Raw genomic sequence first — 16834 nt, 5'->3', positions numbered from 1 at the left:
GGCAGCTTTAGTAATTCTAAACCTTGGTGGTCTTAGTTCATCCTGGCCCCAAAGTCCACAAAGTATCAGTGGAAACCCCTTTTCATTCACACACATCTACCATTAGACATCCATTCATATCTCCTATTTTCATGTCCTCCTCTCTGAAACATCTCTGTGCCCCAAATTTATGATCTATTGCTATTGATAATGTCATCCAGTTCTGAACCATCCAACTGTAGAGAGAATAACTCAGTGGTAGAACTGAACCTTGCATGCAGAAGGACCCAGGTTCATTCACAAGCAACTCCAGGGTGGACCTGAGAAAGACCCTTGTTTGAAACACTGGAGAGCTGTTTCCCAAGCTATTGTAGATGATATTGATCTAGATGGACCAATGGCTTGACTCAACGTAACTTCCATGTTCACAATCATTAGGAGTCTTTTCCCTGGTTACTAGGCTTTTCTTAACCTCCTATTCCAACATCAATTACTGAACCACCTTCTCCTGATTCCAGAAGCATCAAAACTACGATGAAGGACCAAGTTTGCTCAAGAGTTAGTACACAAATTGCCACCCTAGGTAATGAGAAGCCTCTGTAGGTGTGAAGGGCACACCCAACCTTTGCCATCTACGTGTATTTGCAACCTTGTTTCACCTGCTTGCACATTTGCTGTCTGCTATATGGTCATTGTGGACTTTGCAATTTACACTGTAGGATTCCAGCTTTGAACCCAGAAAAAGAAACCTGCTTTTTCAAGATGCACCACTTTGTTCTTGTTCTCAGGTCTCCTGGTTGGGTATCAACTTGCAACCTAGCTCTGTCCTAGCAGGAAGTTCAACCCTGAACAAAGGCATAGCAGGATGGTTTGAGAGGTTTTAGCTGAGGAAAAGAGACACCCCATCCAAAGCATATATAAACAGCATGTGCAGCACTGCGGAGGGGAAGGGGACGTACATATATCTCCTTGGTTTTTTGTTTTTTTTTACTCAAATGTGTTTATTCTATAGCAAGATAAAAGCATTTGTTTTAGATAAGCAAAATACAAACAACTTAATTGCTGCTATCATAACTCATAAAAAAGTATAAAACAGCTTAAAACACAATAAGCAATGTAGCAATTGAATCGTTCGTGTTACCAGTGTTTACATTAAAGCCTCATTTATGAAACCTTTACAACACATGATATGGAAAAAGAAACTTACAACTTTTAAAAAGAAAATATTTACATTGATTCTTCAGATGTGACAATCCTTTTAAATAGTCTACTGGTATTACAGCATATTTTAAAAATCTCACCTTTTTTTCCTTCTCACCTTTTTTGTTTTTGTAATAACAGTTTTATTTTAAGTGCATTTTCTTTTCTTTTTTAAAAAATACAGTGTATTAAATCTGAAAGTTGTTACCCAAACACAGAATAGAATATTCACATTTTGTTTTGAACTGGAACAAACAGAACAGGGTAAGAATATGCTTTAGCACAAAGTACCGGCGTATTTGGAGAAATTATAGTTTAACGATGAGATGGGCTTTGACATTCAGAAACTTTTACTTGCAGGGATATTTTTTTTAATCCCCTTCTTCAGAAGACATTTACAAAATAAAAGGAGCTTTGGCAAAAAGTCTGTGATTTTTTTTTTTTTTACATTATCTTATTCATGACAGAGAAAAACACCGTCAACTACTCATGTCATACGAGTGAGATTGCATGGAATCCAATCAACATTTTACAGGTAGTTACAACTGTGCTTTTAAGGATTTCATGAGTTCAAATGAACAAAAAAAAAAAAACCCACCCCAAAACCAACTGGTTTTGAAACAGCGGCCGACCTCCCCAGCCCTGAGCCCCGGGGCAAAGGTCTGTGATAGAGGTGGGCTGTTGCTGCCCCGCCACGCAAAAATCTGCCCCCCCACCTGAGGCTCATGGAGCCTCGCACAACCCAGGGCTGTGTCGGGGAAGCCTCCCTGAGGTTCCCCAATGCTATAAACTGTGCTTCCGGGAAACCGGAAGCACAGTTTCCGACTCCGTCAGGAGCCTTAGGGCCCAATCCTATCCAATTTTCCAGTGCCAGTGAATCTATGTCAATGGAGCATGCACTACATCCTGTGGTGGGGAGTTAGGCACAGAGGCCTCCTTAAGGTATGGGAACATTTGTTCCCTTATCTTGGGGCTGCACTGTGTCTGCACCAGAGCTGGAAAGCTGGTTAGGACTAGACCTTCAGAGAGGCTTCTGCAAGGTCCTAGAGGCTTGTGCCCAGGGCATTTTCCCCATAGAGCCCAATGATAGGTCCGCAACCGCTTTGAAATGTTGCAACTCATTTTAAAAAAGAAAGAACAGTTATTAATCTGGCCGTTCTTGGTGAAGAGGCCATTCTTGTTTTCAGTGTTAATGCCCAGGTACCCCCAAAACCATCTGATTCACATATTGTAGGTAAAGCTCTAAATAAATTAAAAAAAAAGTGGAAAAAAAGAGCACAGCTTTCTCATTATTTAAAAAAAAAATAGGAAGAACAAACAGAAAGAGAAACCAATTATTTATAGACAGCTAAAAGATTATACACAGCTACATTGTAGTTCTTTATTGCCTATCTAATAGACAGTTTAGAGCCTGCCGTGATCTGCTATGCATCCCTGCATAAGTGCCACCAGCAATAGTCAGTTCTCTGCTGTACATGAGTCCCTCTTGCCTTTGCGGACAGGTGCAAAGCGGTTGTGCAAGAAGGCATGTGGGTCGTCTTCAGAAGATACTGGCCTGTGACAAGAGCTGAGTCTGCGTCTGGGTCTGTATTTGGGGCTGGTGCTGTTGGGTGGCTGGTGGCGGGCTGCCAATGGCGGGCAGTGGGGAGGTTATCTGTGAGGCCGCGGGGGAGTGTTGCTGCGGGGAAAGCTGCGACTGGTGCTGCATGTGTTGGAGCTGCTGCTGCATCTGCTGCTGTTGCAGGTGCTGCATGTGTTGGAGCTGCTGCTGCATCTGCTGCTGTTGCAGGTGCTGCTGCTGCAAGTGTTGCTGCATGTGTTGCTGGAAGTGCTGCTGCTGCATCTGCTGCTGGATCTGTTGGTGCATCTGGTGCTGGTGGAGCTGCTGCTGCTGCATCTGCTGCTGCTGCTGTAGCTGCTGCAGCTGCTGCTGCAACTGGTGCTGCTGGCTCTGCAAGGAAGGGCTGGCTTGAGAGGATGCCGAGGCTGACGCACCCACCATGTTGGACCCCATGGAGCTTATCAATGGCGTGGAACTGTTTGTGGGCATGTTGGGTGCAACTGTGACCGAAGTGCCGATCTGGTTCATGGGCAGCCTCATCGCCAAAGGTTTGGGAGCGATCGCCCTTGGGAGGGACTGCTGGAGAGTCTGCGGTGACGGAGCCACTACTGAGTGCTGGGAAAGAGGACCGTTCACCAGAAGGGAGGATGACAAATTGGTGGACGCCAACGTCTGCTGAACAGTACGGATGGTTTGGGCTTCGGCCGACTCGGCAGCAGCCTGCATTGAATAGAGAGACATTCAAGAGCTTCATATTAGCTGATACAAGGACACAGTCACTGTTTTAGACATATGAATACAGGTATTCCCCCCCCCCCGGTGTCCGCGGCTTCCTGTATCTCACAGTGGCCCACCAGATGCCTCAAGGTAGCACACAAGACAACAAGAGACCAGCATCCTGGTGTCCTCCCTTGTCACTTGAACATAAGAAGAGCCCTGCTGGACCAGGCCAAGGGTCCATCTTGTACAGCTTCCTGTATCTCACGGTGGCCCACCAGATGCCTCAAGGGAGCACACAAGACAACAAGAGACCTGCATCCTGTTGCCACTCCCTTGCACCTGGCATTCTGAGACAGCCTACTTCCAAAACCAGGAGGTAGCACATACCCATCATGCCTGTGTTGGACTTATCTTCCAGACACTCCTCCAATCCCCTTTTAATGGCATCTAGGCCAGACATCATTTCCACATCCTAAGGCAAGGAATTGCACAGACTAATAACATGCTGGGTAAAGAAATATTTTCTTTTGTCTGTCCTAACTTTCCCAACACTGAATTTTAGTGCATGTCCCCTGGTTCTGGTGTTGTGTGAGAGGGAAAAGAGCATCACTCTATCCATCCCCAGCATCTCATCCAATTCCTGTTTTCTACAGTGACCCGCAAGACGCCTTCAGAAATTGCCAGTTTGTAGCACTGAACAAATCAGGCAAGTCCTGCTCGTATCATCTCAGTTAACTCATCCTAATCAAGGAACATCCAAGCATTCAAGCAAGGCACCTAGAGAGATATGAATGTGTGTATGTAGACAAGACAGAGAACCTGGCATGTGAAATTGTTTCCTCCATTTTTGCTGTCCGAGAATTTTCACTTGTTTTTTGTTCAGTATAATAAACAAACAATACACACTGTTATTCTTTGATCTTTAGCACTCATGAAACACTCTGTCACAAAAGATCCAAATGCAGATTAATTTGATGCCGACACCACTTTGGATACCAGATAAAACACCTTCTGAGATCTTCTACTGATGCATTTTTAATATGGTGACAAAATCCACATTGAAAGCACTTCTCCTGTGTGTCTGATTGAAGTCAGAACTGAGCTCACCTTGGAAACCAAACTTGCTCTGTAGGCAGCAAGTGCCTTAAGGTACTCTTTCTTGGCAGCTTCGGTTTTCCTTTTATATACCTGTTAAAGACATTACAATTAACACCACTTGCAGCATATAAACTTCACACCGGAAAGCTGTTCTTGCCTGAAGAGGGACGGGGTGGTCTCGTAAAAAGTGGGGAAGTCAAAAGACAATGTTAATTTTGGACTCCCAGAGTAGAGTTGGTTACAGTTTTATTCTCTCCCTCCAAGGAATTCAAGACAGTGCACAAAAATCTGTCTCTCCCTCCCCCCCTTGCCACTTTATTCCCCACAGTAACCCTGTGAGGTTGGTTAGGCTGAGAGATAGTAACTGGTCCAGGGTTACTATGGTAACTGGGTAGGGAGGTGGTCCAGGGTGGTTCAGGCCCCGGGGGGGGGGGTGATGTCAGCAAAGGCTACTACCATATCCTATCCTTCCCTCCCATTCCTGAAAGCCCTGCATGGGCTACTCAAATCTGTGCCAGGAATTGAGCTGAGTAGACCCACTGGGGCTACAAGGGCCCAACATGGGGTAAAGGAACTGATGTTCCCTGACCCCAAGAAGACCCCAGCAGCCTCCTTGGCCCCAAAGCATACAGTTTCAGTGCCGCTGTATCATGGCACAGGCAGCCCAGATAGGATTGGGCTGTAAGCCTCAGTAATGAGAATCACTTCTCTCTCTCTCTCTCTCTCTCTCTCTCTCTCTCTCTCTCTCTCCAAGACATAGTGTGTTCACCTGGAGTTTTAATACATTCATTAAATACGCACAAATATGCATATATGTTGAGTACATATGTTGAGTAAAAACAAGAGGTTTTTTAAAAACGAATATTTATGTACAGCTTTTCAACAAAAGGTAGTTCACACAGTAGTTTACATAGCAAAACCAATCTATAAATGATCTGAAACAGACTGCTTTTGTCTTTAGATAATGCATACACTTTTCATATCAAACATTCTCTTTCAAGAGATACCCTCTCCTGCACCTAACAGAAGAGAGAATCCCTTGTTTTCTGTCAAGGTGTTTGCTGTCTGCAGATTTCAGAAACACCTGTTTTTATTTTAAAATACTGCCTGATTAATCAGGAAACATAACAGGTTTATTAACGGAATAATCTAATCAATCACATTTTGCAACCCTACTGACAGATCAATCTTAAGTCTTGTTCATTTAGAAGCAAGTCTAACAGCACAAGCCTATGCATGTCTACTCAGAAGTAAGTCCCATTGTGTTCAATGTGGCTTACTCCCAGGAAAGTGTATATCGGATTGCAGCCTGAATCACTGTTTCTAATGAGGCTTAATCCGGAGTAAGCATGCATAGGATTGTAGCCCAGTGCTGGCATTTGGAAACCATGATAGGCAAGTATGAAGCTAGCTTCTCAGATGGAATGATCGACAGCATAGCTGCTCTCCCATCCATGCTGCAGATCTAATTAATGGAACCAAAGGATCAGGCTGCTGGTGTTTAATTAGATGGACTGTAATCTCTGGCATTGTTCCCATTCATTACTGCATCACCCCTGTCTCCCCCAGACTCCAAAGTCCCTCGGTTACCTGTTTTTGCTCTTCTCCTAAGCTGTCCCACATAGATGCTACAATTTTTGAAACCTCTCCAAAGGTTGCGTTGGGGTTCTGGCCTTTAATTGCGGCTTGGGTGTCCCTAAAGAACAGGGCATATGCTGATACTGGCTTCTGAGGTTCATTAGGATCTTTCTTTTTCTTCTTCTTTGGAGTCTTGGGCTTCTTGCCAGAATCTGGGGCAGCTCTCTTTTCTCCAGAAGTCTAATAAGGAGCAATGACAGGAACGCAGTCAGGATTTTACCTCCAGTATGCAATGTGAGTTGTATGTTGATTATGCACATCTAAGATTATTTGTACACTGCTAACCACCTCCCCCCCCTCGCCCCTCACCCCAAAAATAAAAGGGTATATGCCAAAGGAACCCAAGGCAGAATAAGATGGATGAAAGTGCTCAAAAAATACTAGGTCAATAGAACTATAACATCATGCAACAAAGCACATATTTCTGACCAAAAGAATTAGGAACTTTCATATTAAATGAAAAAATTATTTTTAAAAGGTATTATTTCATTGTTTGTTACAAATATTTTTTCACTCTGTTTTGCATTTAAATACTCAAATTGCCTTCATATTTAATTAACATACACTCAAATCAATACAACATAAAACACAACTAAAAAAAGAAGTGCACTATTGAAACAAAAAATTAAGGCAAATGTCTCAGCGCTATACAAGAAAACATAAAAGAGCCTGCCCACATAGGGATATAGAAGAAACAGAGCCTCATACACACACCTTTAAAGACAATATCAATTAGTATTTGAAGCCATTGTGTCAACTTACAACTTTGTAGAAAGGCTGTGGGCCCTCAAAGCCACTCAGAAAAGTCTTACAGAACTGGTAGCTGGGCAATGGGTTGAATAGCCAATCTGGTCCACCTCCCTCTCCCAGAGGCCTTTCAAATGAATTTAACATTTGTTCATGACCCACCTACTGGTCTGTTTCACCCTAAGCTGTCCTGTAGCTAGTCCAGCCTGAACTTAGCAAAAGGTCCCCATAGTTCCATATAAGAGTCATTGCCATATAAGATGAGTTACAGAAATAAGATACTCTGTATAAAAGGAGGTGGAAGCAACTCATGGTTCTCCTTTCAGCCTTTTGTTTGGGCTGCTTACGATGGCTTTGTTCCGTTTTCCAGGTCACAGGACATTTAATAGAGTCATTCTTCAATCACTACTGATCTTCAATGGATCTTTCCACAGCTGCCCTCCATAGCCTGTAGGCAGAGTTCTGGTGGAAAGGGCACTTGATGGATCCACTTGATTAATTCCAGGCCTTCCACATGTGTAGCTCCCATGGTTTTCATGAGGAACTGTGCATATACAAAACCCTGCACAGCCAGTCTCTTTACTGAGCATTCTACAACCTGCTTTAATCCTGTGTTCTGGTCTAATTATCCACGGATTCGGAGCCCACAGATTTAACTCACCGTGAGTTCTGAAACCGCAGTGGAGGGCTGGACCTGAGCTCCCGTATGCGACCAGAGGTGTTCTTTAGGTGCATCTGGGAAGCTTTCTGACACCCAAAGAGGCTGCGCACAGCCTCTGTGAGCTTCAGAACACCTCTGGATGCAGATGGAGAATGGCTCTGGTGTCTGCAGGTATACTGAACTGGACCCACGGATTTGCTTATCCATAGGTTTCCGTATCCTCAGGGATAGGGGGGGGGGTCCAGGAACAGATCCCTCATGGATACAGAGGCCCAACTGTAACTACAAACTCTGCCATACCAGGAATACATATATAAAATCTACCCACTAAATGCCCACTATTTGTTTACATCCTTAATGGTGCAATCCAATACACACTTACCTGGGAGTAAGTTCCATTGAGCTCAATTGGGCTTACTCCTCAGTAAATATGCATAGGACTGTTCTGTAAATCGGATTGATATTGTTCAGATATCTTTTTCTCAGAGGGCTTTCTTTTCTGTCCATGACCATTTAATACCAGATGAAAATTAAGCTGAGAGCACACCCTAGACCTCCCACGAAGAGGTTGTTTTTCATATCTAGCCAAATGTACAGATTTAAACACACATGCACACAAATGCAGGCACATATCAGCAAAGAATGTCAGAACATCAACACTGTTGCAAGAAGGTCGGCCAAGGGAATGACAGCATCGATAAAATACGGAAGTAGTCTTCTAGACTCTTATGCTAGTATTGTTCTTTTCAAAAGCCACAGAACAGCAGCAATGTATACTTCTGACAAGTATTGTACAACTGAATCAAGATGTTCTGCAGCCATATTTAAATCCTCTATTACTATATGAAGACAGGCAGCTATCATATTGAATCAAGCCACTGGTTTATCTAGCTCAGTATTTACTTTGAAGGGGAGCAGTTCTCCAGACCAGTTCTCAAGACCTGCTACCTCGTCCTTTTTAACTCGAAGTGCCAGAGATTTAACCTGGGACCTTCCGCACACAAAGCCTAGCCCATGCAGTTACATTGCACAGAGAGAGCATTTTCTTCCAGCGCAGGTTATAACTTACTCTGCTTGAATCATCTGCATCTTCTTCATTGATAGAACTTGATGGGGAAGGAGTGGCCGATTTGCTAGCAGGAGGGGATGGGGAGGTGTGTGGCAAGTTGGCACCTCCCAAATTCAGCCCCAGCTGGGCACTCAGCTGGGATTGGTTAATGGTGGTCAGTTGATTAGGAGGCATAATTCCTGAACGAACAGCATCTGTCATATGGACAATAGATCTCATAATCAAAGAGTGGTCCTGGCGATACTGAGACACATCTGTATGGCTATGATCCTGAAAAGCATAAGGAAGAAAAAAGGTTATTAAGGTACCAGAATGATCAAATCAGGCACTACTACAAGTATTTTATATAGTCTAATTGAAAAGACACAGCGAGCTGATTCTCTACTAAACCATCACAGGCAGTATTTTGAAAGAGTCAAAATTTACATCTCCTTCTTAACCAGAAGCAGCACCTTGAGTTTGGTCTAACTTGCAGCAAATGGTCACTTAATGGGAGATTTCTTTTTCAAAACAGGTGGGGCCTCTTTATTTGCTGATCAGCACCCATGGATCTGACTCAAGTACAGGTGCCAGACCCAGGCTGGAGGGCCTCACCCGACCTCCCTGACTTGACCATAAGGCACTTCTGGTTAAGAACATAAGAACAGCCCCACTGCATCAGGCCATAAACCCATCTAGTCCAGCTTCCTGTATCTCACAGCAGCCCACCAAATGCTCCAGGGAGCACACCAGATAACAAGAGACCTCATCCTGTTGCCCTCCCTTGCATCTGGCATTCTGACAGCCCATTTCTAAAATCAGGAGGTTGCACATACACATCATGGCTTGTAACCCATAATGGATTTTTCCTCCAAAAACTTGTCCAATCCCCTTTTAAAGGCATCCAGGCCAGTTGCCATCACCACATCCTGTGGCAAGGAGTTCCACAGACCAACCACACGCTGAGTAAAGAAATATTTTATTTTGTCTGTTCTAACTCTCCCAACCCTCAATTTTAGTGGATGTCCCCTGGTTCTGGTGTTATGTGAGAGTGTAAAGAGCATCTCTTTTGGACTGACAATCAGCCTGAAGAAAACACAGGTCATGGTTCAGGATGTGGACTCACCTCCCTGCATTACAATCTCTGCGCATGAACTGGAGGTTGTCCATGACTTTGTGTACCTTGGCTCAACGATCTCTGACACTCTTTCCCTCGATACCGAACTAAACAAACCCATCGGTAAAGCAGATACCACGTTTTCCAGACTCACAAAGAGAGTCTGGTCCAACAAGAAGCTGACGGAACATACCAAGATCCAGGTCTACAGAGCTTGCGTCCTGAGTACACTTCTGTACTGCAGCGAGTCATGGACTCTTCGCTCACAACAGGAGAGGAAACTGAACGCTTTCCACATGCGCTGCCTCCGACGCATCCTCGGCATCACCTGGCAGGACAAAGTTCCTAACAACACAGTCCTGGAACGTGCTGGAATCCCTAGCACGTATGCACTGCTGAAACAGAGACGCCTGCGTTGGCTCGGTCATGTTGTGAGAATGGATGATGGCCGGATCCCAAAGGATCTCCTCTATGGAGAACTCGTGCAAGGAAAGCGCCCTACAGGTAGACCACAGCTGCGATACAAGGACATCTGCAAGAGGGATCTGAAGGCCTTAGGAGTGGACCTCAACAAGTGGGAAACCCTGGCCTCTGAGCAGCCCGCTTGGAGGCAGGCTGTGCAGCATGGCCTTTCCCAGTTTGAAGAGACACTTGGCCAACAGTCTGAGGCTAAGAGGCAAAGAAGGAAGGCCCATAGCCAGGGAGACAGACCAGGGACAGACTGCACTTGCTCCCGTTGTGGAAGGGATTGTCACTCCTGAATTGGCGTTTTCAGCCACACTAGACGATGTTCCAAAACCACCTTTCAGAGCGCGATACCATAGTCTCTCGAGGCTGAAGGTTGCCAACAACAAAGAGCATCTCTCTATCCACTCTGTCCATCCCCTGCATAGTTTTGTATGTCTCAATCATGTCCCCCCTCAGGCGTCTCTTTTCTAGGCTAAAGAGGCCCAAACGCCGTAGCCTTTCCTCATAAGGAAGGTGCCCCGGCCCAGTAATCATCTTAGTCGCTCTCTTTTGCACCTTTTCCATTTCCACTATGTCTTTTTTGTGATGCAGCGACCAGAACTGGACACAATACTCCAGGTATGGGCTTATCATAGATTTGTACAACGGCATTATAATATTAGCTGTTTTGTTCTCAATACCTTTTCTAATGATCCCAAGCATAGAATTGGTATTCTTTACTGCCGCCGCACATTGGGTCGACACTTTCATCGACCTGTCCACCACTACCCCAAGATCTCTCTCCTGATCTGTCACAGACAGCTCAGAACCCATCAGCCTAAATGTGAAGTTTTGATTTTTTGCCCCAATGTGCATGATCTTACACTTACTTACATTGAAACGCATCTGCCATTTTGCTGCCCATTCTGCCAGTCTGGAGAGATCCTTCTGGAGCTCCTCACAATTACTTCTGGTCTTCACCACTCAGAAAAGTTTGGTGTCATCTGCAAACTTTGCCACCTCACTGCTCAACCCCGTCTCCAGGTCATTTATGAAGAGGTTGAAGAGCACCAGTCCCAGGACAGATCCTTGGGGCACACCACTTTTCACCTCTCTCCATTGTGAAAATTGCCCGTTGACACCCACTCTCTGTTTCCTGGTCTTCAACCAGTTCTCAATCCATGAGAGAACCTGTCCTCTAATTCCCTGACTGTGGAGTTTTTTCAGTAACCTTTGGTGAGGGACCGTGACGAACGCCTTCTGAAAGTCCAGATATATAATGTCTATGGGTTCTCTCGCATCTGATGCCCCCCACCCACATATTCTATTATCCATGAGTTTTGGTATCCATGGAGAGGGAGTCCAGCAGCAGATCCCCCATGGATACCAAGGGCCAGCCTGTACTTCTCTATGTTCAGTTCCTGGAAACAGAAAACCATCAAATAAGATAAAAGATTAGAAGAACCTAGCTTGCCACACACCTCTAGTAACCAATGCCCTTCAATTGGTTAATAGTTACAATGTGCAGGATGCCCCGTTATTGGGGAGAAGGGTAGGGTATAAATCTTTTCTATAAATGTGTCATCACCAGTGAGAACCCAAAAAGAGTATTTGGGTATTCATACTACTTAAGAAACACTTGAAAAGAAATGCTGAGCAACTAGAAGGGGCATGAGTGACATTAACAGGAATGATTAAGTGCTTTATTTTAAAACTTGATACTTCTCAGAAGGTTCAAGCCCATCTCTATACTCTCCAGTCTATCTACTACTTGCTACTTGTGTATTACCAATTACTGTTCTCTGACTCTCAATTCTCCTTCCAGTGCTCATTCAAAACAAAAATCCAAACACACTAAAAAGAACACAATTGTTCCAAAAACATTCCTTAATATTTTACCCAAGAGTAACAAAGCACACAAATTACAGAAATCTGTCAGTCCGACGTACACAATTGTTTCTCATTGCATAATGAAGGTTTCCCATTCACAGAAATAGAAAGTTTAACAGCACAACCAGGGACTAGTCCATGGCAAGTTAAAAAAAAATGTTTTATACAAAGATACATTAATCCATACATCTTGCAGTGAGGATCCTTTGCATAGATAACATTGCCTGTTTTGCAACAAATGCATAGAAATTGTTTTGCGCAAACAAGTTTAAACACAGGTGGAACAAATGAACATTTTTACATCCTGAGACAAAACAATGCAGTGTCCAGCCTTACCTACTAAAAATGCTACCCATCAAATCAGTTGCTGACCTGGATTTGCAGAATGTACAGCAGGTAAAAAGGGTTTTTTCTGCCTCTCTCATAAGAGCAGAACTTTGAGTCATCCAGTGAATGACAGTAGAGTTTGAAACGCACGAAATAAAACATTTCAAAACAAAACAAGTAATCAAGTTATGGAATTTGCCAGCGATCTACACATGTTGGCTTACCAGCCAGACATTAATTGTGGTTATCACCCATCTCCTTTCTTTTCCCGCCCTCCATTGTGCTCAGAAGGCTTGGAAAAGAAAAAGGATCTTCCTCATTTGTGCTAGGATATGGAGACATTAAGAAAAGTGGAAGCTGCTCAGAAGGACCTCCATCTCAAAAATGGCAGTGAAAACAATCTGTGTGGAGGAGGGGTTATATGTGGCTCTGAGTGGTGTCCTGCTTACCAGAGAACTGGAGAACATTCATACCTGGAGAGCTGGTAAGTGGATTTCTGAATTGCACAGTTAAAATACTGTTGTGCTGCTTAGATGGATTTTAAAGGGGATTAAGCTAAGTCATGGGGAGGACAATAGGTCTATCACTAGCCATTAGTCATGATGTTTAACTGGAATCTCCATGTTCATAGGAAGTACATCCAAGAATACCAGTTGCTGGGCAGCGACAATGGAATAGGGCTACAGCTATTCCATAAGCAACTCACTTAAAGTTGCCAGTAGGATCTTGGAAGCTGCAACTTTAAGCAAAATAACTTATAATGAAACCAACCTTCCCATAGGCAGGTTCAGTAACACTTGCTCAAGTGGTGCGCTCACTGAGCCCTTTCCTATAATGTTCTAAAACATTGTTAACCCCAGAATGCCTTGCATTCTGACCGCTTTAAAACAAAACCATGTTGGATGAAACAACTTTAAGTGAGGACTTCTTGTACTTGACTTCAAGTCTTCCATGTGATCTATTTTAGAGCTTTCTTATTGACACCGAACTGTATGAAATACACCCATTGGCTAAAGCAGCCTGTTTCCTTGAAGGCAGTCTTTTCTATCTGTTTTACCCTATTTAGTGTAAGGGAACACTGATCTAGTATTGGCAGTGGTATCTGAGAGTCATTCGGAGCATTTTTTAAGGATATCACTTTCCGCATATTAAGGCAGAGTCCTTTGCTTTAGACACAGCTTCAATGCTTCAGGAAATAATTTTTGATATATATACTTTTTAAAGGTAAGAGGACCATGAAGAGAACTGCTATTTTATTTTTTGCAAAGCTTGCAGAAAACTGTGTCTAGGTGGTTTCCTACATATAAAAGATCACTCTTTAAACATAAAATACATTTTCCATACACCTTATCCGAATAAAGCAGCATATGAAGATACGGATGGACCAATGGTTTACTATAAGTCTTGTCATTGTGATTCAACCTTGATGCTAAATTCTCCCTATTTACATAGACCCAGCATCCAATTTCACATGAAAGACTATGAATTCTCAACCACTGCATTTTTGAGAAATGGTTGCAGAGTGGTGGTTCCCCCCTCACCCATGGCTCATTTTCCCCTTCTTTTCATTTTCCAAGAACGGAAAATTTAAGCTGCAATCTTATATGCATTTTCCTGAGAGTAAACCCCAGTGAAAACAGTGGGACTTTCTGAGTAGATACACATCAGATTGTACTGTTAACACACAGCCTGGATGCGTTAGATCAGGGTTAGATCAAGGTAAACTTCCCCCGGCTGCAACCCACCTGTTCCGGTGCAGAGAGCACTGTGACCCAACTCCCTCTCTGATACTGGGCTTCCGCAGGCTTCTTGGTTTCACAAAGCTAGAAGTAAACTGGAAGTGAATTTCTGTCTGTTTGTGGAGGCCTGAGGTGGTCCGCTGCAGCCTCCAACTGCATCTGGAGGGCTCTAATTTGGAGTCAACCAGATGCAAGGATGGGCAGGAGGGCCCAAGCCCGAACCCATGGGACACTGGGTTGTGGCCCACAGGTTGAGAAACCCTGCATTACACCCAACAGTATTTTTGGCTACTGACTTCGACAGGTATCTCTATATCTGAATAATTGAATTTGCTTGTGATGCCATTCTAACAATATTCTTGATATGTTTTTCTAACAATATTCTTGATGTATGTTATGCTCATGCTATTTTCCCACAGTTCTGTTTTTATGTTATCTGTTATGTGTGCTTTTCCCAAGGAACTTAGAAGAGCTTACATAGTCTTTATTTTTAATGCTCATAATCACCCTGTGAGATTATGGGACTCACACAAGACCTGCTGGCACCAAAATGTTGCACAAGGTGGAATTCAAAGCAAATGCGGGGTTCCACCCAAGAAGAAACTTCTGAGAATCTTCAAGTGTAGCCAAATAAGTTTCTAGGAGAGAGAGCGAAGTCCTCTACTTGCTCTGGAAACACCAAATATAAAATGTATGAAAGGATTTAATTCCATTCTGTTTCCCCAGACTTCTCCACTTCATTGGCTTCTGTTGGTGTTTTGCTTTGTTAGATATTACTGGATGGAAGGGGAAGAAGAGCTACATTTTTGGTGGTATAAATCATCCAGTATTGTCTTGCTTGGGGCCTTGAACTTACCCAGATCGAACAGATTCAGAATTTTAGTCCCTCTTGGAGCTCAAATGCCAACATAGCAAATTTTACCATAGCAATGTTATGGGACTTGATAAAGCCAGCCAGTGCTAAATATCCAACATAAGATTTCCCAGACTTTTTTCTTCATTTTATTAAATGTGTAAAGATTGAGGCTACTGAATCACTGGAACTCTGTTGATATCAAGATAGCAGAGATGAAAGCTACCAGATTATCCAGCTTCCTGAACATATGAAGCTGTCTTATAATGAATTAGAGCAGTGATTCTCAAACCATAGGTCGGGACCCACTAGGTGGGTCGCGAGCCCATTTCAGGTGGGTCCCCATTCATTTCAATATTTTATTTTTAATATATTAGACGATGCTACCATAGCATGCGGCTACATTTGGGGAAATGTTACAGACTTTTCCTTTAACAAGCTACTATGTATATTCTTTTAACAATGATAGTCAATGGGACTTATTCCTGGGTAAGTGTGGGCAGGGTTGCAGCCTAGGATTGTTAGAAATGTTCCTGCTTGATGATGTCACTTCCAGTCATGACATCACTTCCGGTGGGTCCTGACAGATTCTTATTCTGAAAAGTGGGTCCCGGTGCTAAATGTGTGAGAACCACTGAATTAGGTTTGTGCTGCCTGGCACTGTCTCTGCTGACTGACAGCCATTCTCCAAGGTCTCAGGCAAAGGTTTCTTCCTGACCTGCCATCTAAAATCTTTTTTAATCTGCAGGTATGAAGGCTTGAACCTGGGACCTTGGGCATACAAAACACATGCTCTGTCACTGAGCTGTGAACTTCTCTGAATAACCGAACCTGTCACCTATAACTCTGAAGTATTTTTCTCTGCTCTATGCAAGAACTAGGGGCATTAAAAGAAAGCTGATGCTAGATTAATAATATCTGAAATTTTGCTCCTATTACTGCAAAGCTGCCTGAACCAACAATTTTAAAAGTAGCTATTTGATGTATATCCTGCTCTATCCCATTGGCTCAGAGCAGCCTACCATGCATAAGGCCTCTTTTTGATTAAAAAAAAATCAGAGAATTGTGATTTGGGGCAATCAGGCACACTAGAAAAGAAAGGAAACATAATCAAATTCATGAGCTATGAGTTCATTTCTTTAATGCCACATTTACCACATTTCTGGAACTGTGTGGATTCACTTTGAATAAATTTGCTTTGTTTTCTAGCCCAGGTTACTACTTAGACAGATGCCTGGATATACACAAATATCTGGCAAAAGCCAATAATAGGATTTGGTTGAATTTAGCTGGGCTGTCACAGAAAGAAAACAAAAAGCACATACATGTATATTAATCTGAAACCAACCTGGATAAGCCTCTCTGACCTCAATGCCTACCATCTTAGCATGCCATCTCGAAGTTCTAAGAATGTTTCAACCCTTGTGTGCTTCTCCAGTTGTGAAGAAATCAGCAATTGCTTTCCCTTGACCCTTTCAAATGCACCTCTGAATGGGGCAAACCAATATTTGGCCCTGAATAAAATTGCCTACAAGGCTTTCACCTCTCCAAATGTCAGCATGATATTTTGGGAATGGCTCTCCATGTGTGCATATCTAAGGGTCAATGCTTTTTTTTTTTTTTTCCCTCCTCAGGAAAAAAAAAAGCTATATGGTACTGAAGACTGAAGACTGAAATTGCTGCATAATACATGGGTGGCAGAAATGAGAGTAACCTCAGAGAACTGCAGCAATTGAAATAGCTTGTCTATTTTCCAACTTATATTTCATACTTTGAGGGCTTCCACTCAGAAATTACTAGTCAGTTAAA

General features: G+C 43.3%; 1 protein-coding gene across 1 annotated transcript in view; it reads right to left on the bottom strand.

Moving 5' to 3' along the window:
* Positions 1 to 1046: 1046 nt before the first annotated feature.
* The window catches only part of TOX3 (TOX high mobility group box family member 3), a 115211-nt gene continuing 99423 nt past the window's right edge, over positions 1047 to 16834 (bottom strand). The window contains exons 4-7 of the mRNA XM_066637344.1: positions 8674 to 8943; positions 6149 to 6376; positions 4568 to 4648; positions 1047 to 3460 (exon numbers count right to left, since the gene is read on the bottom strand). Of these exons, the coding sequence (XP_066493441.1) occupies positions 2720 to 3460; positions 4568 to 4648; positions 6149 to 6376; positions 8674 to 8943 (1320 nt within the window). The 3' untranslated portion in view covers positions 1047 to 2719. The remainder of the gene's footprint in view (positions 3461 to 4567; positions 4649 to 6148; positions 6377 to 8673; positions 8944 to 16834) is intronic.

This window comes from Tiliqua scincoides, chromosome 9 (genome assembly GCF_035046505.1).
Source record: "Tiliqua scincoides isolate rTilSci1 chromosome 9, rTilSci1.hap2, whole genome shotgun sequence".
Classification (NCBI taxonomy): Eukaryota; Metazoa; Chordata; class Lepidosauria; order Squamata; family Scincidae; genus Tiliqua; species Tiliqua scincoides.
The sequence above is the reverse complement of the archived record's forward strand: the minus strand, read 5'-3'. Positions and strand labels throughout refer to the sequence as shown.